Raw genomic sequence first — 21,244 nt, 5'->3', positions numbered from 1 at the left:
CTGTCATCTGCCACCACTAAGAACAGCCGAGCTCCATCCTCTTTGGAACCCCCCTTCAGGTAGTTGAAAGCAGCTATCAAATCCCCCCTCATTCTTCTCTTCTGCAGACAACAATCCCAGTTCCCTCAGCCTCTCCTCATAAGTCGTGTGCTCCAGCCCCCTGATCATTTTTCTTGCCCTCCGCTGGACTCTTTCCAATTTTTCCACATCCTTCTTGTAGTGTGGGGCCCAAAACTGGACACAGTACTCCAGATGAGGCCTCACCAATGCAGGGGCAGGGGAGGCATTTTCTGTCTGTGGGGCGCTCTGTGATGCCCATCAGGGAGCGCTGGGCCAGGACATGCCCTCTTCCCTGCTGTAGGGAGCATGTGTAGGGAAGGCCCGTCCGTCCGTCCGTCTGTCTGTCTGAGGGGCACGTAGCCCAGTGCATGGCCGATGCCTTGAACCCGTGCTTTCTGCAATCCCATCGGAGCCCAGGAGGCGGAGCTCCAGGGACACGGCAGGCCCCTCCTGGGCTGACCCTGTGACAGGATCCTGGGACTGGGGTAGCGCTTTGCCCGCTTAACTCTCCAGCCTGGGCTGTTTCCCACAATGCTTTGCTAGTGACAGGCAGCAAACCCCTCCAGGTGCTGTGATCACTGAGCACAACCGCATGTGGAGCCCCACACCCAGCTAGATTCCAGGAATGCTCCCAGAGCCACTCACGAATCGCACAGAGACAGGCACCAGCTCCGAGCCTTGTACCTCCGAGCTGTACTGTCCTGCCCTGGTCAGAAGCCTGATGGGTGTAAGTACATTACCTGGCCCGCCCATCCCTCCATGTGGAGAGGACACACACCAGCCTTGTAACCTGAGCTGAGGTTTCCTAAACACTTCCAGCAAAACACCCTGTTTAAGGTAAAATCTAAACCAGGTTTATTGGCTACAGACAGATGTTCGGGGATTGTACGTGGTCGGCACAAAAGGTCAGAGATCATTACCAGAGAAAAGAAGAGGTGAGCACACAGTCTAAATCAGTTTTCTCACTTCACTGGATGTTATAGTTCTTGATACACAGGCTTCCCCTGAAGCCTGGTGTGACAATGCGGTTCTGGCAGAACCCAACTGAGAGTGCCAACTCAGGACAAATTGCTTAAACAGGGCAGTTGCAGCCCAAGGCTGGGGTATTTTCCACCTCTAAGGCAAACCAAACCAGCCAGACTAAGGGAACTTCGGTCTCACCCCACTGGCTAACCGCAAGTCTCTCAAGCAATCTCCTTAGACACTCCAGTTTCCCAGTATAACCACCAGTGCCACTCGTATGGGGACAAATGGTTATGAAAACCAGTACCCAAGTAACAGAAAAAGGTTCTCCTGATCCCAAAGGACCAATCCCCAGACCCAGGTCAGTATACAAATCAGATCTTTCCCACAAATCACGCTGTTGCCAATCCTTCAGAATCTAAAATCTACAGGTTTATTTGTAAAAGGAAAAAGATAGAGATGAGAGTTAGAATTGGTTAAATGGAATCAATTACATACAGTAATGGCAAAGTTCTTGGTTCAGGCTTGCAGCAGCGATGGAATAAACTGCAGGTTCAAATCAAGTCTCTGGAATACATCCCCCGCTGGGATGGGTCCTCAGTCCTCTGTTCAAAGCTTCAGCGTGTGGCAAAGTTCCTCCAGAGGTATGAAGCAGGATTGAAGACAAGATGGAGATGAGGCATCAGCCTTTTACAGTCTTTTCCAGGTGTAAGAACACCTCTTTGTTCTTACTGTGGAAAATTACAGCAAAATGGAGTCTGGAGTCACATGGGCCAGTCCCTGCATACTTTGCTGAGTCTCAAGGCGTATCTGCCTTCTCTCAATGGGGCCATTGTATAGCTGATGGTCCTGTGACGAACTGGGCCTGTTCTCACTGTGGTCTGTGAATGCTGACAGGGGAGTGTGACTAGGATGGTCTGCATTGCGGGATGGTAGACTGCCCGAGGGCGCATACCTGAGTGTGTAACATGAGAACCCAGGAAGAGGTTGAAGGCCAGGTGATACCTTGGCCCGGGAAACTGAACAAAGGCTGTGGGAGGGGTCGCTGAAGCTAGAGTGGGGGAAGGAGGCTGGAGAGATGGCTGGGAGGCAGAGATGGCTCTGACCTCCCAAGGGGGGCTGGGCTGGGATGCCCTGGGACCCCAAGATGGACCTAACTGAGGGGGTCCTGTTGTCTGTGCCTGCAAGACCTGTCTTGGACTGCATTCCTGTCATCCAAATAAACCTTCTGCTTTACTGGCTGGCTGAGAGTCGCAGTGAATCGCAGGAAGCCGGGGGTGCAGGGCCCTGAGTCCCCCGATACTCCGTGACAACTGGTGGCAGGGGTGGGATCTACTGCACCCCGTGGACGGCGCTTCCTGCAGTAAGTGACTGGGGAGCAGTAAAACGAAGGGGGATTGACGGGGACCAGGCGTGCTGAAGAGTGGGAGAGAGACGGTTATTACCCCTGGGAGTGTGTGACCAGCGAGAAGGACTTTTGCAGTAACAGGGTCCCCCGGGGGGATCGCAGCGAGTGGTCCCAGGGGCGGAGGAGTCTGCAGCTCGACCCTGGCAGAGAGGCGGTGACCTCGAGAAGGGCTGGCACACTAGGGGTCCCCCTGGGAACTGTGGGGAGCTGTGAGCACACAGGCCGGTGAGTGGCCAGCAGGAAGATGTATGCCAAGCGGCTTAAAAGCGACCTGGTGGAGCTGTGCAAGCAGAGGCGGCTGCGCATTGGGAGGCTTACCAAAGAACAGCTCATTGCCCAGCTGGAGGCGGAAGATCGCGCGAATGAACTGATCCCTGTGTCTCAGGGAAGCAGCCTGGCAAATGCAGCGCAGGCACCAGTGTCTGTCCCAGCTGGGAGTGGTCAGCCGGCTGCTGAGGGCTTCCCGAGACCCCTCCTTCCTATGCCTAGGGGAAGGGTGGGGAGGAGCCCAGCAAATACCGAAGGCGCCGTGACCCCCCCGGCCAGCAGGGGGTCCCCCCAGCGAAGCTCGCCGGCCAGCAGAGGATCCTCCCGGCGACGCTCGGCATCCGTGGAGCGGAATTGGCTGGAATGGGAGAAAGAGCTAAAACTGAGAGAGCTGGAGGATCGTGAAAGACAGAGACAGCATGAACGGGAGGAGAATGAGAGATAGAGACAGCATGAAGAGAGACAGGAGAATGAGAGACAGCGTCAGCATGACCTGGAACTGGCGAGATTGAAGGGCAGCTGGCCGATGAGTTTGTAAAGAGCCGGTCAGGAGATAGAAGGGAGGAGTCCCAAAGGAACAGTCCCACCACAACGCAGAGAGAGAGTCACCATGGGACCTCCCCGTGGGAAAATACAGAAAAACCCCATCAGAGGGGAACATCCGGCGTCAGGACCATCCGACCCACCCGGGGGGACCCATGGGACATGGGCTGCTACCACTGTGGCCAAAAGGGCCACATACGGGCCCAGTGCCCTAGGCTCAGGGACAGACTGAGCAGACCGAACCCACAGAGGGTTGACTGGGTAGAGACCCAGCCCGGCGAAAGGCAGCATTCCCAGGGAAGGGGGGCTGGCAGAGTACCACCTGCTAAGGAGGGAGGAGAGCTCCAGGCCAGCTCCTCTAGGGGGCTGGATGCCCCAGACTCAGGGTTTTTGGTTTATACGGTGGGCGCGGGGCTGTCCCTCCGGAGAGAGTACCTTGTTCCCCTGGAGGTGGATGGGAGGAAGGTCAATGGATACTGGGATACGGGCGCAGAGGTGACGCTGGCCCGGCCCGAGGTGGTGGCCCCAGATCAGGTGGTGCCCAACACCTACCTGACCCTGACGGGGGTGGGCGGAACACCAGTCAAAGTACCCGTGGCAAGGGTACACCTGAAGTGGGGGGCCAAGGAGGGCCCCAAGGATGTGGGGGTACACCCGTATTTGCCCACTGAGGTATTGATGGGGGGGGGACCTGGAGAACTGGCCAGGCAACCCCCAAAAGGCACTGGTTGTGACCCGCAGTCAGAGCCGGCGAGGGGCACTGCGCCCTGGCCTTGGGGGGGGTGCCTTGCCTGAGGCGCAGGACCCTAACCTGGTGGGGAGGGAACGCCCAGGGACACGGCTCAGGGAGGCTGCAGCTTCAGGCCCAGCGGGCGAGGAAGAGCAGGTGGCCATCCCTGTCCCAGCTGCTGAGTTCCAGGCCGAGTTACAGAGAGACCCCTCCTTGCGGAAGATAAGGGACCTAGCCGACCTCAATGCGGTACAGACCATGGGACGAGGTGGCCGGAAAAGGTTCCTGTGGGAGAAGGGGTTCCTGTACCGAGAATGGGCTCCCCCAGGGGAAATGGAGTCAGGGGGGATCAGGAGGCAGCTGGTGGTACCCCAGAAGTATCACCGCCAGCTGCTGTGCCGGGCCCATGACATTCCCCTCTCAGGGCACCAGGGAACCTGGCGTACCCAGCAGAGGCTGCTACGGAGCTTTTACTGGCCTGGGGTCTTTGTTACTGTCCGACAGTACTGCGGATCCTGTGACCCCTGTCAGAGGGGGAGGAAGGCCTGGGACAAGGGGAAAACAGCTTTAGGACCCTTGCCCAGCATAGAGGAGCCTTTCCGGAGGGTGGCCAAGGTTAAAAGGGCGGCTCTAAACCAAGGGAGCCCAAAGCACAGACCTCCAGACTGGAGCGCTGGGAGAAGACCACAGCCCAGTTGGAGCCTGTCACGGAGTATTGGGGGACTCAGGGCCCTGCACCCCCGGCTTCCTGCGATTCACCATGACTCTCAGCCAGCCAGTAAAGCAGAAGGTTTATTTGGATGACAGGAATACAGTCCAAGACAGGTCTTGCAGGCACAGACAACAGGGACCCCCTCAGTTAGGTCCATCTTGGGGTCCCCGGGCATCCCAGCCCAGCCCCCCTTGGGAGGTCAGAGCCATCTCTGCCCCCCAGCCCTCTCTCCCTGCCTGCTTCCAGCACTCTGCTTTCAGCGACCCCTCCCACAGCCTTTGTTCAGTTTCCCGGGCTAAGGAGTCGCCTCGCCTTCAACCCCTTCCTGGGTTCTCATGTTACACACTCAGGTATGCGCCCTCGGGCAGATCCCATCCTGCAATGCAGACCATCCTAGTCACACTCCCCTGTCGGCATTCACAGACCACAGTGAGAACAGGCCCAGTTCGTCACATCTCTCCCCCCTTCGAGACCGAACTGAGCAGGGTCACTTTAGCCAGTGACCCGGGGAAGTTCGAACCTACCCCCGTTCCCATGGATGCCCCCGCATCCCTCCCATTCCTTGGTGAGAATTACACCAGGCCCCTCCAGTTTCACGCTCCCCCTTAGGTTGGGGTTGCTTGATGGCACTCGCAGTTCGCATGTGGGAAGGTTTATGCGGCCTGCGCCCTTTTCCCACCCCCATACCTCTGGGGTTCCAACTGGGCTGTGGTCTTCTCCCAGCGCTCCAGTCTGGAGGTCTGTGCTTTGGGCTCTCTTGGTTCAGAGCCGCCCTTTTAACCTTGGCCACCCTCCGAAAAGGCTCCTCTATGCTGGGCAAGGGTCCTAAAGCTGTTTTCCCCTTGTCCCAGGCCTTCCTCCCCCTCTGACAGGGGTCACAGGATCCGCAGTACTGTCGGACAGTAACAAAGACCCCAGGCCAGTAAAAGCTCCGTAGCAGCCTCTGCTGGGTACGCCAGGTTCCCTGGTGCCCTGAGAGGGGAATGTCATGGGCCCGGCACAGCAGCTGGCGGCGATACTTCTGGGGTACCACCAGCTGCCTCCTGATCCCCCCTGACTCCATTTTCCCTGGGGGAGCCCATTCTCGGTACAGGAACCCCTTCTCCCACAGGAACCTTTTCCGGCCACCTCGTCCCTTGGTCTGTACCGCATTGAGGTCGGCCAGGTCCCTTATCTTCCGCAAGGAGGGATCTCTCTGCAACTCGGCCTGGAACTCAGCAGCTGGGACAGGGATGGCCACCTGCTCTTTCTCACCCGCTGGGTCTGTAGCTGCAGCCTCCCTGAGCCGCGTCCCTGGGCGTTCCCTCCCCACCAGGTTAGGGTTCCGCGCCTCAGGCAAAGCACCCCCCCCAAGGCCAGGGGGCAGTGCCCCTCGCCGGCTCTGACCGCGGGTCACAACTAAGGCGGTCTGGGGGCTGCTTGGCCAGTCCTCTAGGTCCCCCCCCATCAACACCTCGGTGGGCAAATGGTGGTGCACTCCCACGTCCTTGGGGCCCTCCTTGGCCCCCCATTTCAGGTGTACCCTCGCTACGGGAACCTTGAATGGGGTCCCGCCCACCCCGGTCAGGGTCAGGAAGGTGTTGGGCACCACCCGATCTGGGGCCACCACCTCAGGCCGGGCCAGTGTCACCTCTGCGCCCGTGTCCCAGTATCCATAAACTTTCTTCCCATCCACCTCCAGGGGAACAAGGCACTCGCTCCGCAGGGACAGCCCCGCGCCAACCCTGTAAACGGAGAACTTTGAATCCGGAGCATCTGGCCCCCTAGAGAAGCTGGCCGGGGGCCCTTCTCTCTCTTGAGCAGTTGATAAGCTGCCAGCCCCTCTTGCGTGGGAAGCCTGCCCCTCGTCCGTCTGGGCCTCTACCAAGTTAACCCGGTGCGGGTTCGGTCTGCTCAGTCTGTCCTTGAGCTTGGGGCACTGGGCCCGAACGTGGCCTCTTCGGCCGCAGTAATAGCAGCTCAGGTCCCGTGGGTCCCCTCGAGCCGGTCGGATGTCCCTGACGCTGGGCATTCCCCGTGGGAGGGGATTCCCCATATTCCCCCTCTGGGAGGTCCCAGGGTGACTCTCTCTCTGCATCGCGGCGGGCCTGTTCCTTTGGGGCTCCTCCCTGCCACCCCCTGACCGGCTCTTTACGAACTCATCGGCCAGCTGCCCTGCGTGTCGCGGGTTCTCTGGCTTTCGGTCCACCAACCACAGCCTCAGGTCGGATGGGCACCGCTCATACAGTTGCTCCAGTACCAGCAGTTTAATCAGGTCCTCCTTCGTCTGGGCCCCACCAGCCCACTTGCTGGCGTATCTTTCCATGCGGACGGCTAGTTGCAGATATGAGATCTCAGGGGTTTTATCTTGACTCCGGAACCTTTCCCGGTACATCTCAGGAGTCAGCCCAAACTCTCGTAGCAGGGCCCTTTTGAATAGTTCGTAGTCCCCTTTCTCTGCCTCTCCCAGTTGGCGGTACAATGCCACGGCTTTGGGGTCCAGTAAGGGGGTAAGGACCCGGAGTCTGTCCGCGAGATCCACCTGGTGCAGCTCGCAGGCCGTCTCAAAGGCCTCCAGGAAGTCATCCATGTCCTCCCCCTCCTTGTATGGGGCCATGATGCACTTATCAAAGCTCTGTGCAGTCCTGGGTCCCCCCTCACTCACCGCAGCCGGGGGTTCGCTGCCCTTCAATCTCGCCAGTTCCAGGTCATGCTGACGCTGTCTCTCATTCTCCTGTCTCTGTCTCTCATTCTCCTCCCGTTCCTGCTGACGCTGTCTCTCTTTCTCCTCCCGTTCACGCTGATGCTGTCTCTCTTTCTCCTCCCGTTCATGCTGTCTCTGTTGTTCACGATCCTCCAGCTCTCTCAGTTTTAGCTCTTTCTCCCATTCCAGCCAATTCCGCTCCCCGGATGCCGAACGTCGCCGGGAGGATCCTCTGCTGGCCGGCGAGCTTCGCCGGGGGGACCCCCTGCTGGCCGGGGGGGCCACGGCGCCTTCGGTATTTGCTGGGCTCCTCCCCACCCTTCCCCTAGGCATAGGAAGGAGGGGTCTCGGGACGCCCTCAGCAGCCGGCTGACCACTCCCAGCTGGGACAGACACTGGTGCCTGCGCTGCATTTGCCAGGCTGCTTCCCTGAGACACAGGGATCAGTTCATTCGCGCGATCTTCTGCCTCCAGCTGGGCAATGAGCTGTTCTTTGGTGAGCCTCCCAATGCGCAGCCGCCTCTGCTTGCACAGCTCCACCAGGTCGCTCTTAAGCCGCTTGGCATACATCTTCCTGCTGGCCACTCACCGGCCTGTGTGCTCACAGCTCCCCACAGTTCCCAGGGGGCCCCCTAGTGTGCCAGCCCTTCTCGAGGTCACCACCTCTCTGCCAGGGTCGAGCTGCAGACTCCTCCGCCCCTGGGACCACTCGCTGCGATCCCCTCGGGGGACCCTGTTACTGCAAAAGTCCTTCTCGCTGGTCACACACTCCCAGGGGTAATAACCGTCTCTCTCTCACTCTTCAGCGCGCCTGGTCCCCGTCAATCCCCCTTCGTTTTACTGCTCCCCAGTCACTTACTGCAGGAAGCGCCGTCCACGGGGTGCAGTAGATCCCGCCGCTGCCACCAGTTGTTGCGGAGTATTGGGGGACTCAGGGCCCTGCACCCCCGGCTTCCTGCGATTCACCATGACTCTCAGCCAGCCAGTAAAGCAGAAGGTTTATTTGGATGACAGGGATACAGTCCAAGACAGGTCTTGCAGGCACAGACAACAGGGCCCCCCTCAGTTAGGTCCAGCTTGGGGTCCCAGGGCATGCCAGCCCACGCCCCTTTGGGGGGTCAGAGCCATCTCTGCCCCCCCAGCCATCTCTCCAGCCTCCTTCTAGCCTGCTTCCCGCACTCTCCTTTTGCGACCCCTCCCACAGCCTTTGTTCAGTTTCCCGGGCTAAGGAGTCACCTCACCTTCAACCCCTTCCTGGGTTCTCATGTTACACACTCAGGTATGCGCCCTCGGGCAGATCCCATCCTGCAATGCAGACTATCCCAGCACACTCCCCTGTCAGCATTCACAGACCACCGTGAGAACAGGCCCAGTTCGTCACACCCTGTTACTGCAAAAGTCCTTCTCGCTGGTCACACACTCCCAGGGGTAATAACCGTCTCTCTCCCACTCTTCAGCAGGCCTGGTCCCCGTCAATCCCCCTTCGTTTTACTGCTCCCCAGTCACTTACTGCAGGAAGCGCCGTCCACGGGGTGCAGTAGATCCCACCGCTGCCACCAGTTGTCACAGAGTATTGGGGGACTCAGGGCCCTGCACCCCCGGCTTCCTGCGATTCACCATGACTCTCAGCCAGCCAGTAAAGCAGAAGGTTTATTTGGATGACAGGAATACAGTCCAAGACAGGTCTTGCAGGCACAGACAACAGGGACCCCCTCAGTTAGGTCCATCTTGGGGTCCCCGGGCATCCCAGCCCAGCCCCCCTTGGGAGGTCAGAGCCATCTCTGCCCCCCAGCCCTCTCTCCCTGCCTGCTTCCAGCACTCTGCTTTCAGCGACCCCTCCCACAGCCTTTGTTCAGTTTCCCGGGCTAAGGAGTCGCCTCGCCTTCAACCCCTTCCTGGGTTCTCATGTTACACACTCAGGTATGCGCCCTCGGGCAGATCCCATCCTGCAATGCAGACCATCCTAGTCACACTCCCCTGTCGGCATTCACAGACCACAGTGAGAACAGGCCCAGTTCGTCACAGAGCCCCAGAGGTATGGGGGTGGGGAAAGGGCACAGGCCGCATAAACCTTCCCACATGCGAACTGCAAGTGCCATCAAGCACCCCCGACCTAAGGGGGGGCGTGAAACTGAAGGGGCCTGGTGTAATTCTCACCAAGGAATGGGAGGGATGCGGGGGCATCCATGGGAACGGGGGTAGGTTCGAACTTCCCCGGGTCACTGGCTAAAGTGACCGTGCTCAGTTCGGTCTCGAAGGGGGGAGAGATGTGACGAACTGGGCCTGTTCTCACTGTGGTCTGTGAATGCTGACAGGGGAGTGTGGCTGGAATAGTCTGCATTGCGGGATGGTAGACTGCCCGAGGGCGCATACCTGAGTGTGTAACATGAGAACCCAGGAAGGGGTTGGAGGCCAGGTGACACCTTGGCCCGGGAAACTGAACAAAGGCTGTGGGAGGGGTCGCTGAAGCCAGAGTGGGGGAAGGAGGCTGGAGAGATGGCTGGGAGGCAGAGATGGCTCTGACCTCCCAAGGGGGGCTGGGCTGGGATGCCCTGGGACCCCAAGATGGACCTAACTGAGGGGGTCCTGTTGTCTGTGCCTGCAAGACCTGTCTTGGACTGCATTCCTGTCATCCAAATAAACCTTCTGCTTTACTGGCTGGCTGAGAGTCGCAGTGAATCGCAGGAAGCCGGGGGTGCAGGGCCCTGAGTCCCCCGATACTCCGTGACAGGTCCTTAATGGGCCATCAAGCAGACTAGGCAGAGCTAATCTCAGCTTGTCTGGGATGTCACCCAGAAGCATAGCATAAGTTTGCCATACAGACAGTATAGAGCCAATATTCATAACTTCGACTACGAAACTGATACACACATATAGACAGCATAATCATAACCAGCAAACCATAACCTTGTCCTAGACACCCCATTTGACCCCCTTTATACAAGATTTGGTGCCACTACAGGACCTTGGTTGCAACAATGATCTATACGGTCCCAGTTTATGTCAATAACATCACACCTGGCACCAGCTGAAGTCTTTGTCTTCTCGGTGTTCTGTTGCTTCCAGCGTAGGTGGGGGAGGAGAAGGGCTGAGGCAGGATCCCCTCAGTCCATGTGCCTGGAAAACATTAGCCCAGACATGTCCTGGTGGGTTTTGCTGCCTCACGGAGTTAAGCAGTCCCCCATTGGGTGATACTTGGGCAACCCTCTTTCAGCATTGTAAACCCCGTGTCTACACGTCCCTTGCTGATTAATGGGTGTTTAACACCTTCCTGAGTGGGGATCCCCTCCTGTGTTGTCACTAGCAAACTGACAGCATAGTTCAGTAACAACCATACAGCAAATCTCGTCACTTCACACACATGAACGATATATGTCTTTGGACAGAACAGCGGGTTTCAGCAGATCATGACCTTTCCTATGATACCTTACATGGCCTGCTTTGTATGAAATATGATTATATGACGAGAGTGAATATGGGGTTCCAGGGTGCTGCTTTGAGGTACAGAGTGCCAGACCCCCTTTCTCTCACAGGGCCCTGTGGTAGGAGGCTGGTACCAGCTCCTGGATCGACTTATTCCGGGAAACACCAGGATGGTGGCGTTGAAGAAGATGGCGCTGGATCAGGTCTGTAAAGGAAGCGTTTCTGGGGGAGGACTAAGGAAAGTGGGTGCACGGGGAGGATGCACTTGGGAGGCACATGAGGTTGGGGGCTGGGGAGGTGAGTGCCTGAGAGGGAATGGGGGGTGGGGCTGCGACAGGTGGGTGCCCAGGAGGTGGGGTGCAGGAGATGGGTGCCCCTGGGGAGAGGGGTACATCTGTGCCCTTGCAGCCATGTGCATTTGCACATGCATTTCCTGGGCTGCGGCCTGCCTGTGCTCCAGGCCACGTAGCACATGCCCAGGCTCCAGCACTGCCCCCTGCCCTGGCCGCTGCTGTGGGAAACTTCCCCTTGGCTGCCCCATGAACAATGGGTCCCAGCGTGCATTGTTCCATGCTCAGAGCAGCCCGCCTGCATTGTGCGCTGGGGCTGGGGTCTCCCAGGGCAGTTCTGCAGCAGAGATGGGGGCAGGCTGGGCTGGAGCCCTCCAAGGAGCTGCATTTGGGCAAAGGAGTGCAGCCCCTCACCTCCTGCCCCCAGAGCTCAGGCCAGAGCCCCCCAGCCCCTGTGCCCAGGGCCTGGCCAGGCTGGGTTCTCAGCAGGGCCAGGTTATCGAGTGGGCCCAGCCTGGGTGCAGAGGGCTGGCCGGGGGGGCTGCAGGGCACTCACTCCTGGCTCCCTTTAGGTGGGGTTTGCACCTTGCTTCCTGGGCTGTTTCTTGGCCATCGCCGGGGCACTCAACGGCCTGTCCGCCGAGGAGAGCTGGGCCAAGATCCGACGGGTGAGTCCCGAGCCGTGCCGGGGGCAATACAGCCCCCGAGAACTGCAGCTTGTGCTCGCCACTTCCTGTCCCAAGCTGCGGGGGGGCTGCCTGGTGGGAGCCCGGTGGGAGTCGCTGGGGGGCGGGGAGAGCAGGGGGGAGGGGGCATTACTGGAGGGGCCCAGCAGGACCCCCATGATCCTCTGCTAGCCACAGGTGCTGGGGGTTGGGGGGGGACCTGTCTGCGTTGGCAGCTCCCTAAAGCCGTTAGCAGGTGGCTCGTCCACACCGTGGTCTGAGACCAACGCAAGCGGCTGAGTCAGCAAGTGCCGAGTGACTCACCCGGCGAGCCGGTGCCCCGGCCCTCCCCCAGCGCCCTGCGCCGCTCCCCGGCTGTGAGTCAGTGCGCAGCCCGGGCTCTGGCACCGGCGAGCCCAGTCCCCGCCATGAGTCACCACATGGGAGCGGGGCCAGCCATGCCGGGGGGGGGCTGCTCCCCCAGCGAGGCAGCGTGCTCTGGCTCTTGGCTGAGCCAAGGGGGGCAGCTGGCACCCCTCTGCCAGTCCCTCTGCAGCGAGTCCTGAGGGCACACGGAGATTCTGCCCGGGCTGCTTCCTCCTTCAGGAGCAAATGCTCCTTGCTGCTCCAGGGGCACCAGGCCACGTGCCTGCTGCTTGCCCTGGGTCCCGGACACAGAGCCCCATCCCTCCTCTGCAGGCGATGGGGGGCTGCTGAGTGAAGCCTGGAGGGAGCCAAGCTCCGTGGGTGGGGGGTGGGGGGGGACCCCTTTCCGCTCCCAGCGCTCCCCGGCCGGGCTCTGAGCCTGCAGCCCCTGCTCCTGCTGGCTGGCGCATTCCCTCAGCAGCCGCCTGCCCAGTGCTGTGGGCGCACCTGGGTGCAGAGGGGGCTTGGCCAGGGGGATCCATCCCTAAACTGCCTCCCTTGCCCCAGGGATCACCCTGCCCTTGCCCCTCACTGACGCCGTGCTGTGCCCCATGGGACAAAGTGGGGATGTTCTCAATGTTGTCATGGACTCAGGCCTGTGTGCTCTCAGCTCCCCACGGTTTCCAGGAACAACCCCTAGTGTGCCAGCCCTTCTCTAGGTCACCACCTCTCTCCCAGGGTCAAGCCACAGACTTCTCTGCCCCTGAGACTGCTCGCCGCAGTCCCCAGGGGGACCCTGTTACTGCAACAGTCCTTCTCACTGGTCACAGGGGTTAAGCGTAGCTCCTCCGCCCCCCAAAACAGCCCCTCCCTGAGCCTTCAGCATGCCTGGTCCTCGTCAATCCCCCTTCGTTTTACTGCTCCCCAGTCACTTACTGCAAGAAGCACCATCCACGGGGTGCAGCACATCCCACTTCTGCCACCAGTTGTCACAGACTCACCGGGGCGATGCTCTGGAACTGCTCCCCACAAAGCCAGTCAGGACTCCGGGGGAGCCTCCTCTCTCTGAGCATAGGGTCTCCAGGGCAAGAAGCTTACACAGCTTCGACCTTCCTGGGTCTGAGCTTGGCGCACTCAGCATCCCCCTTTCACACCGTGCGCTTCCCACAGCGAGTCCGCACAGGCGGTGTCCTGGGGAAGCCAGAGGGCCCTGCACCCCACCTCCACAGTCAGACGTGACTCTCAGCAAGCCAGTAAAATGGAAGGTTTATTAGATGACAGGAACACAGTCCAAAACAGAGTTTGTAGGTACAGAGAACAGGACCCCGAAGTCAGGTCCATCTTGGGGCTGGGGGTGCCAGAGCCCCATCTGGGCCTCTCTCCATTTCACACTAGGGCTTCTTCCTGGAAACCATGGGGAGCTGAGAGCACACAGGCCTGCGAGTCCAGGACAACATTAAGAACACCCCCCGTTCGTCACACCCCACAGCACCCGGCTTGGTGGGAACTCCAGCCAGGTCGGGCCCATGTAAACGTCCGGCCTTTGGTAGCCATGGGCAAGGGCAAGCTTTGCGGTGTGTCAGGGAGCTGGTGGGCCCCCTGTCTGCACGACCATAACTGCACCCTGGAAGGGCTCCCCGTGGGCACCAGCCTTGACTCCTGGCCTGGCAGGGCTGAGCCGATGTGCCCAGCCGGGGCACAGTCCGATGCTGGCTAGTGTTGGGCGGGTCCCTGGTGTGGCACACGGCTTCCTGGACACACTGGGGGATCTGCTCCAGAGCCTGCGTGGGGCCAGGGCGAGCCGGGCGTGGCCCGGCGGGGGGTGGGAGGCTGATCCGTGCCAGCACACCAGGATATAAATAGCCTGACAAAAATACACTCAAGTCCAGCCAGAAAAGCATCAGCGGAACTCCCCCCCCCCCCCCCCCGGATGACATCAGCAGCTTCGAGCTCCACAGCCATCGCTTCTCCTTGAGCCCGCGCCAAAGGTCGCCCCAGAGAGCATGGGCACCAGGCCAGGGGAGTGGGTGTGCCCAGCCCGCGTGCCCAGGCCAGGGGAGTGGGCGTGCCCAGCCCACGTGCCCAGGCCAGGGGAGTGGGCATGCCCAGCCCGCGTGCCCAGGCCAGGGGAGTGGGGCGTGCCCAGGCCAGGGGAGTGGGCGTGCCCAGCCCGCGTGCCCAGGCCAGGGGAGTGGGGCGTGCCCAGGCCAGGGGAGTGGGCGTGCCCAGCCCGCGTGCCCAGGCCAGGGGAGTGGGTGTGCCCAGCCCGCGTGCCCAGGCCAGGGGAGTGGGGTGTGCCCAGCCCGCGTGCCCAGGCCAGGGGAGTGGGGCGTGCCCAGCCCATGTCCCCGGATGGCTGCCTGGGCCGGCCTTGCGAATAACTGGCCTTGTTCACTCCTACAGGATTACCCGGACGCGCTGCTCACCAACTATTACGTAAGTGCAGGTGCTGCACCGGCGCAGCGAGCCGGTTCCCCAGGCGCACCAGGGCCGGCCCTGTAGGCTGGGGCCTTCCCTCTGCCCCGCACCCTGGCAGAACATCTCCTGCTGGGGCCCCTGCACCAGGCCCTTGCCAACCAGCCAGCCAGTGCTCCTGCCCCACGGGACTGTCCAGGGCGCCCCCTGTCTCCCGTGGGGCCAGGGAGGCTGGGTCTGCCCAGGGCTCCCCCTCCCCCCATTACGTATTTACCCACCAGGAATTTGGGGGAATTTTCCTTACCAAGTGTCCCACTCCCTGTGGGTGCCCTCAGTGCCGGGGGGCGGGCTGCGGGGTGTGCTGGTGGGAGGGGCTGAGGCCAGACATCCGGCTGGCAGCCCTGCTGCAGGGTCCCCATCGGCAGTTCCTAAGGGGCCCCTCCCCACGCCCTGTCTTCTCTCTTTCAGCTCTGGCCAGCCGTGCAGATTGCCAACTTCTACTTCATCCCCCTGAACCACAGGTCAGGCCCCCGCCCTGCCCCCGCCTACTCCCCCACCCCCTTGGGTGCCCCAATGCCCTCCCACCCTGCCCCCTGCCCTGATCCCTCTCTGCCTGCTCCCCTGCCCTGCCCCCACCTGGCCCCCCTGCCTCCACCTGCCCTGGGACCCCACCCCCACATGCCCCCCGCCCCCTTGGGTGCCCCAGCACCCCCTCACCCTGCTCCCCCGCCCTGCCCACCCCCCCTTTGGGTGCCCCAGTGCCCCCCCACCCTGCCCCCTGCCTGTGCCATGGCTCCCATCTGCCCCCCTGCCCTGTCCCCACCTGCCCTGCTCCCGCCCTGCCCACACTTGCCCCAGCCCAGGAAGGCTGTGTGCTAGGGGACAGCGGGGGCCGGGACACCGAGTGGGGTGTGCAGCTTGGGGTTTCCCCTGCTGGGGCGACAGCTGCTGCCCAGGGAGGAAGGGGCCTGACCAGGAGCCTCCGGCCAGCCCCGGCCCCTCACCGTCTTCCCCGGAGCGCAGGGCCCAGCTCCGCCCCAGGCTAATGGGAGCTGCAAGGCAGCCTGGCCTGAGGCCTGGGGGCTGCCCAGCAAGGGGCAGACCTTGCCCGGCAGCTGCCCCATGTGTGCGTCAGGCCCAGCCCGTCGCTGACCCGGCTCCCACCTCTGTCCCAGGCTGGCTGTCGTGCAGGTGGTGGCTGTCGTCTGGAATTCCTACCTGTCCTGGAAGGCGAACAAGCTGTGAGGCCCCGGGTCCGACGCCCCTCCCATCACCCCCTAACCCGGTCTCCCCCAGTCTCCTGCCCGGCCTGCCCCCGCCATGCCGCACCCTCCTCTGCTCCCCATAGCGAAGGGCTGTGGGGCTGGCCCCCGTCCCCGTTGCCTCCACCCAGCCTCAGGGCCCCCCCATGCCGCACCCTCCTCTGCTCCCCATAGTGAATGGCCGTGGGGCCGTCCCCCGTCCCCGTTGCCTCCACCCAGCCGCAGGGCCCCCCCATGCCGCACCCTCCTCTGCTCCCCATAGTGAATGGCCGTGGGGCCGGCCCCCGTCCCCGTTCCCTCCACCCAGCCGCAGGGCCCCCCCATGCCGCACCCTCCTCTGCGACTGCCATAGTGAATGGCCGTGGGGCCGGCCCCCGTCCCCGTTCCCTCCACCCAGCCGCAGGGCCCCCCATGCCGCACCCTCCTCTGCTCCCCATAGCGCATGGCCGTGGGGCCGGCCCCCGTCCCCGTTCCCTCCACCCAGCCGCAGGGCCCCCCCCATGCCGCACCCTCCTCTGCTCCCCATAGCACATGGCCGTGGGGCCGGCCCCCGTCCCCGTTCCCTCCACCCAGCCGCAGGGCCCCCCCCATGCCGCACCCTCCTCTGCTCCCCATAGCGCATGGCCGTGGGGCCGGCCCCCGTCCCCGTTCCCTCCACCCAGCCGCAGGGCCCCCCCCATGCCGCACCCTCCTCTGCTCCCCATAGCGCATGGCCGTGGGGCCGGCCCCCGTCCCCGTTCCCTCCACCCAGCCGCAGGGCCCCCCCCATGCCGCACCCTCCTCTGCTCCCCATAGTGAATGGCCGTGGGGCCGGCCCCCGTCCCCGTTCCCTCCACCCAGCCGCAGGGCCCCCCCCATGCCGCACCCTCCTCTGCTCCCCATAGTGAATGGCCGTGGGGCTGGCCCCCGTCCCCGTTCCCTCCACCCAGCCGCAGGGCCCCCCCATGCCGCACCCTCCTCTGCTCCCCATAGCGAAGGGCCGTGGGGCCGGCCCCCGTCCCCGTTCCCTCCAACCAGCCGCAGGGCCCACCCCATGCCGCACCCTCCTCTGCTCCCCATAGCACATGGCCGTGGGGCCGGCCCCCGTCCCCGTTCCCTCCACCCAGCCGCAGGGCCCCCCCCATGCCGCACCCTCCTCTGCTCCCCATAGTGAATGGCCGTGGGGCTGGCCCCCGTCCCCGTTCCCTCCACCCAGCCGCAGGGCCCCCCCATGCCGCACCCTCCTCTGCTCCCCATAGCGAAGGGCCGTGGGGCCGTCCCCCGTCCCCGTTCCCTCCACCCAGCCGCAGGGCCCCCCCCATGCCGCACCCTCCTCTGCTCCCCATAGCGAAGGGCCGTGGGGCCGTCCCCCGTCCCCGTTCCCTCCACCCAGCCGCAGGGCCCCCCCATGCCGCACCCTCCTCTGCTCCCCATAGTGAATGGCCGTGGGGCCGGCCCCCGTCCCCGTTCCCTCCACCCAGCCGCAGGGCCCCCCCATGCCGCACCCTCCTCTGCGACTGCCATAGTGAATGGCCGTGGGGCCGTCCCCCGTCCCCGTTCCCTCCACCCAGCCGCAGGGCCCCCCCCATGCTGCACCCTCCTCTGTGACTGCCATAGTGAATGGCCGTGGGGCTGGCCCCCGTCCCCGTTCCCTCCACCCAGCCGCAGGGCCCCCCCCATGCCGCACCCTCCTCTGCTCCCCATAGTGAATGGCCGTGGGGCCGGCCCCCGTCCCCGTTCCCTCCACCCAGCCGCAGGGCCCCCCCATGCCGCACCCTCCTCTGTGACTGCCATAGCGCAGGGCCGTGGGGCTGGCCCCCGCTTTCTGTGCCCTCCACCCAGCCTGGTCTCCCCCAGCCTTCCGCCCGGCCTGCCCTCCCCCACGCCGCACCCTCCTCTGCGACTGCCATAGTGAATGGCCATGGGGCCGGCCCAGCAGTGGCTCTTGGGGGAGCTCCAGGAGGCCACATCACACAGCAACCATCGAACTGGCCCCCCAGGGCAGCTTCAACAAAGGAACCGCTGGCACGTGGTGCTGGGGGCCTGAGCTGTGCCCCACGGCTGTCCCCAGCACAGGCGGAGATTGATTCCTGCCCCACAGCTGTCCCCAGGGTGACTGAGCTGCACCCCATGGCGGTCCCTGGCGCCGGGGTAGACCGAGCCGTGCCCCATGGAGGCCCGCGGTGCTGGGGGCCATCGAGCCGTGCCCCTGGTTGGAGAGCCCCTCCCCCGACAGGCCCCTCTGAGCCGTTGCCCACACAGCCCAGGCAAGCTGGGAAGGAACTGGAGAAATAAACTCAGTTACTGGCCTTGCCGTGGCCCTGCTGCTGGGGCTGGGGGTGGGGGCTGGGGCCGCCCTGGGGGAGCCTTGCTCCAGGGGCCGGGCCGGGGTCCGCAGGAGCCGAGGGCAGCCGGCAGGAGCTGCTCCCCGGGAACCAGCAGGTGCCCATGGTCATAACCCGCTGCGCAGGCAGGGCCGACGGGACGCAGCCTTCCTGCAGCGCCTGCTCCTCCCAGGGCAGCCGGGGCCAGAGCGCAGAGCACCCACCTGGCAGCGCCCCTGGGTCGGCCCATCACACGCTGCCACCTGCGCGTGGGCAGCACTGACCCGAGGGGCTGGACCAAGGGGTTTCCAGCCAGTCCCCTCGGCTCTGAGCTCTGGGAGCCTCCCACCTCGCGAGGTCCTAGAGCCCGGGCGCCAGCTCACCCCGAACATCTGTCCTGCAGCGAAGCAGGCCGAGCCCAGGCTGCAAATTCAGTGTTGACGTTGCCCGGGTGACCACACCGGTCCCTTCGGGCTTGGGGATCTCGCCGTGCAGCCTGGGTCGCTGTACCAGCCTTGCCAGCCCAGGCCGGAGCCCCACGTCTGCACCGCCATTGCTAGCCGTGCTAGTGCCATTGGTGCCAGCAGGAGGGTGCCAGTCCCCGCTGCGCTCAGCCTGTCTGTGCTGGGGCCAGCCTCGCCGTGTGAGAGCTACGCCAACCAGTGGCGTAGCCAGGTCCTAAGTGCAGGGGGAGCAAACCTAAAAAAGGCGACCCCCCCTTTGGCGCCTCCTCTGGCCATGCCCCCCTTGGCTCCTCCTCCGGCCGTGCTGTGCCCCCCCCACTGGCTCCTCCAGCCGCGCTGCGCCCCCCCCTTGACTCCTCCAGCCACGCTGCGGCCATGCTGTGCCCCCCCATCGGAGGGGCTCGGGCCGGGGGCGGGCTGGCGGCGAGGGCTAGCTGGGGCTGGCGGCTCCCCCTGGTGTAGCAGCAGGCACAGCCTTCGGGGAGGCAGGAGGGCTCCTCATGGCAGAGGTGGGGGGAGAGCCGCACGGCTCCGGCCGCGTTCTGGGAACCGGGGCCGCCGCCCTGGGGCCCGAGCCGGGCTGGAACCGCTGGGGCCGGGGGTGCTTGGCCGGGGCCGCTTGGTCAGGGCTGGGACCGGGCCGGAGTCGCTGGGGCCGGAGCCGCCTGGGCCAGGGGTGCTCGGCCAGAGCTGCTGGGGCCGAGGCTGGAGCCGCCTGGGCCGGGGGTGCTTGGCCGGAGCCGCTGTGGCCAGGGCCGGCGCTCCGGGGCCCAAGCCGGGCTGGAACCGCCGGGACCAGGCCGGAACCGCCAGGACTGGGCAGGCACGCTCGGCCGGAACCGGGGCTGGCGGCCCGGGTCCCAAGCCGAGCTGGCGCCGCTGGGGCTGGCCGGGGCCGGAGCCACTTGGCCGGGGCCGGAGGGAGCCGCTCAGCCAGGGCCGGACTGGGCCGCGCCACGCCTCCCCGGAGCCCTCTTCCTCGCGTTCCCCCCCCCGCCCCAGCTTATCTGCTGCTGCCGGCCCGCCCCTGCTTGTTTTCAGACTTCCCGCGAACCTCTGATTTGCAGGAGGCAGGGGAGGGGGAGGAGCAGGGGGCGGAGCGTTCAGGGGAGGGGAGGAGCAGGGGGTGGAGTGTTCAGGGGATGGGGGGAGCAGGGGAGCGGAGCGTTCAGGGGAGGGGAGGAGCAGGGGGCGGAGCGTTCAGGGGAGGGGAGGAGCAGGGGGCGGAGCGTTCTGGGGAGGGGGAGGAGCAGGGGGCGGAGCGTTCAGGGGACGGGAGGAGGGGAAGTGAGCTAGGGGTGGGGTGGACAGCTGCGGGGCCCTTTTAGGCACGGCCGGCCCTGCTCAGACGCCGCTTTTGAAAAATGTGCTGAGGGGAAGCGGCCGCTTCCCCTGCACCCCACTAGCTACGCTACTGCCGCCAACCCCCCTCTGCGCACAAGGTCTCGGGCAGGGGCAGGGGATGCACATCCCTGCTCGGTGCCTCAGTTTCCCCCCAAAGCAGGGCTGCTGGTGCTAAGCTGGGGCGGGGGCGATGCTCTGGCCCCTCCACTCTGGGCAGAGCGAGCGCGTTAACTCGCCGGGGTGTCAGTGTGTGGGTGAGGCTGCCTGGCAGCTCGCACATGGCATTGGCTGCACCCCGGCAGGAGGTGGGCACGACGGGTGGGGTGGTGAGGGTGGGGCAGTTGGGCCAGGTCCAACCCTTGGGGCCCAGACACTGCCGACAGTGCAGCAGGAACGTTACCTCCCTGCCCTGCCAGCTTCCGGGCACAAAGGACATCTGGCCTGGATCCCCAGGCCTGGTGCTCTCGCACGGCTCTGGCCCAGTCCCTGGGAGGCCTCCTTCAGTGTGTCAGCCCCTTCAGGGTCACACACTCACTGGGGTGAGCCTCTTGGCTTCCCCACCTCCCGCAACCAAACCTCAAAGCCTTCAGCGTCCCTGGGTCACACCTTGAGCTCCCGGCAGCGAGTCCACCCGAGCTGGACACGGGGGAGACTTGTACACCCAGAAGGAGCAATGCACCCCCACATTCTTTACCCTGCAGTGACTCCCAGCCAGCGGGGTAACTCCCGGGCCAGACCTCACTCCCAGCCGGGGTTCGGTACTCCCCCCTCCCTTTTGTCTTTCTTTCTTCCATGTCTCAAGCAGTCATCTTGGGTGCGGATTCAGTGAAGAAAGGAACCAAGATTAACTCACTCCCCAGCCTTAAATAGGGTTTGCGTGTGGCAAGAATCCTTTGTCTCCCAGTTTGACCCCCCAAGATGGTGTCCAGTACCAGGTGACATGATCACATGACCCTGCAATGTCAAAGCAGCATCCCAGGAAACTTCTCAGGAAGGAGGGAGATTAGTATCTTCAAAGTCCTATCATTCCCTCTAATGGCCCATCCAGGCTGATTGCCTACGGTCTGGTGGGCGTTCCCCAGGTGAAAACACAGTTGTAATTGTTACATAGTCAATAATCCTAACTTCAGATACAGAACTGATACATGCACACACAGTGGATAATCGCATTTAGTAAATCAGAACCTTTCCAATGATACCTCACATGATCCATCTTGCATAAAATACATCTTACTTATGCCATCTTCATATCATAAGCATATTTCTATGAAGAATATGGGGCATAATGTCACACCGCCCTCCTTAGATTCCTGCCAGAGGGTTAGTCACTGCTAATGCGAAGGCCG

At 63.2% G+C, this 21,244-nt stretch overlaps 1 protein-coding gene across 3 annotated transcripts in view; it reads left to right on the top strand.

Moving 5' to 3' along the window:
* Positions 1-18,075, top strand: part of MPV17 (mitochondrial inner membrane protein MPV17) — a 50,153-nt gene extending 32,078 nt beyond the window's left edge. For 2 of the 3 annotated variants that reach the window (XM_054022125.1, XM_054022124.1), the window contains exons 4-8: positions 10,900-10,992; positions 11,652-11,747; positions 14,514-14,546; positions 14,994-15,046; positions 15,701-18,075. In XM_054022125.1, the coding sequence (XP_053878100.1) occupies positions 10,900-10,992; positions 11,652-11,747; positions 14,514-14,546; positions 14,994-15,046; positions 15,701-15,770 (345 nt within the window). In that variant the 3' untranslated portion in view covers positions 15,771-18,075. The remainder of the gene's footprint in view (positions 1-10,899; positions 10,993-11,651; positions 11,748-14,513; positions 14,547-14,993; positions 15,047-15,700) is intronic. The other variant, XM_054022126.1, reaches the window with a different exon arrangement.
* The last annotated feature ends 3,169 nt before the right edge of the window (positions 18,076-21,244 follow it).

Source organism: Malaclemys terrapin, chromosome 3, assembly GCF_027887155.1.
Source record: "Malaclemys terrapin pileata isolate rMalTer1 chromosome 3, rMalTer1.hap1, whole genome shotgun sequence".
Taxonomy (NCBI): domain Eukaryota; kingdom Metazoa; phylum Chordata; order Testudines; family Emydidae; genus Malaclemys; species Malaclemys terrapin.
This window is presented reverse-complemented; position numbering and strand designations above follow the sequence as displayed.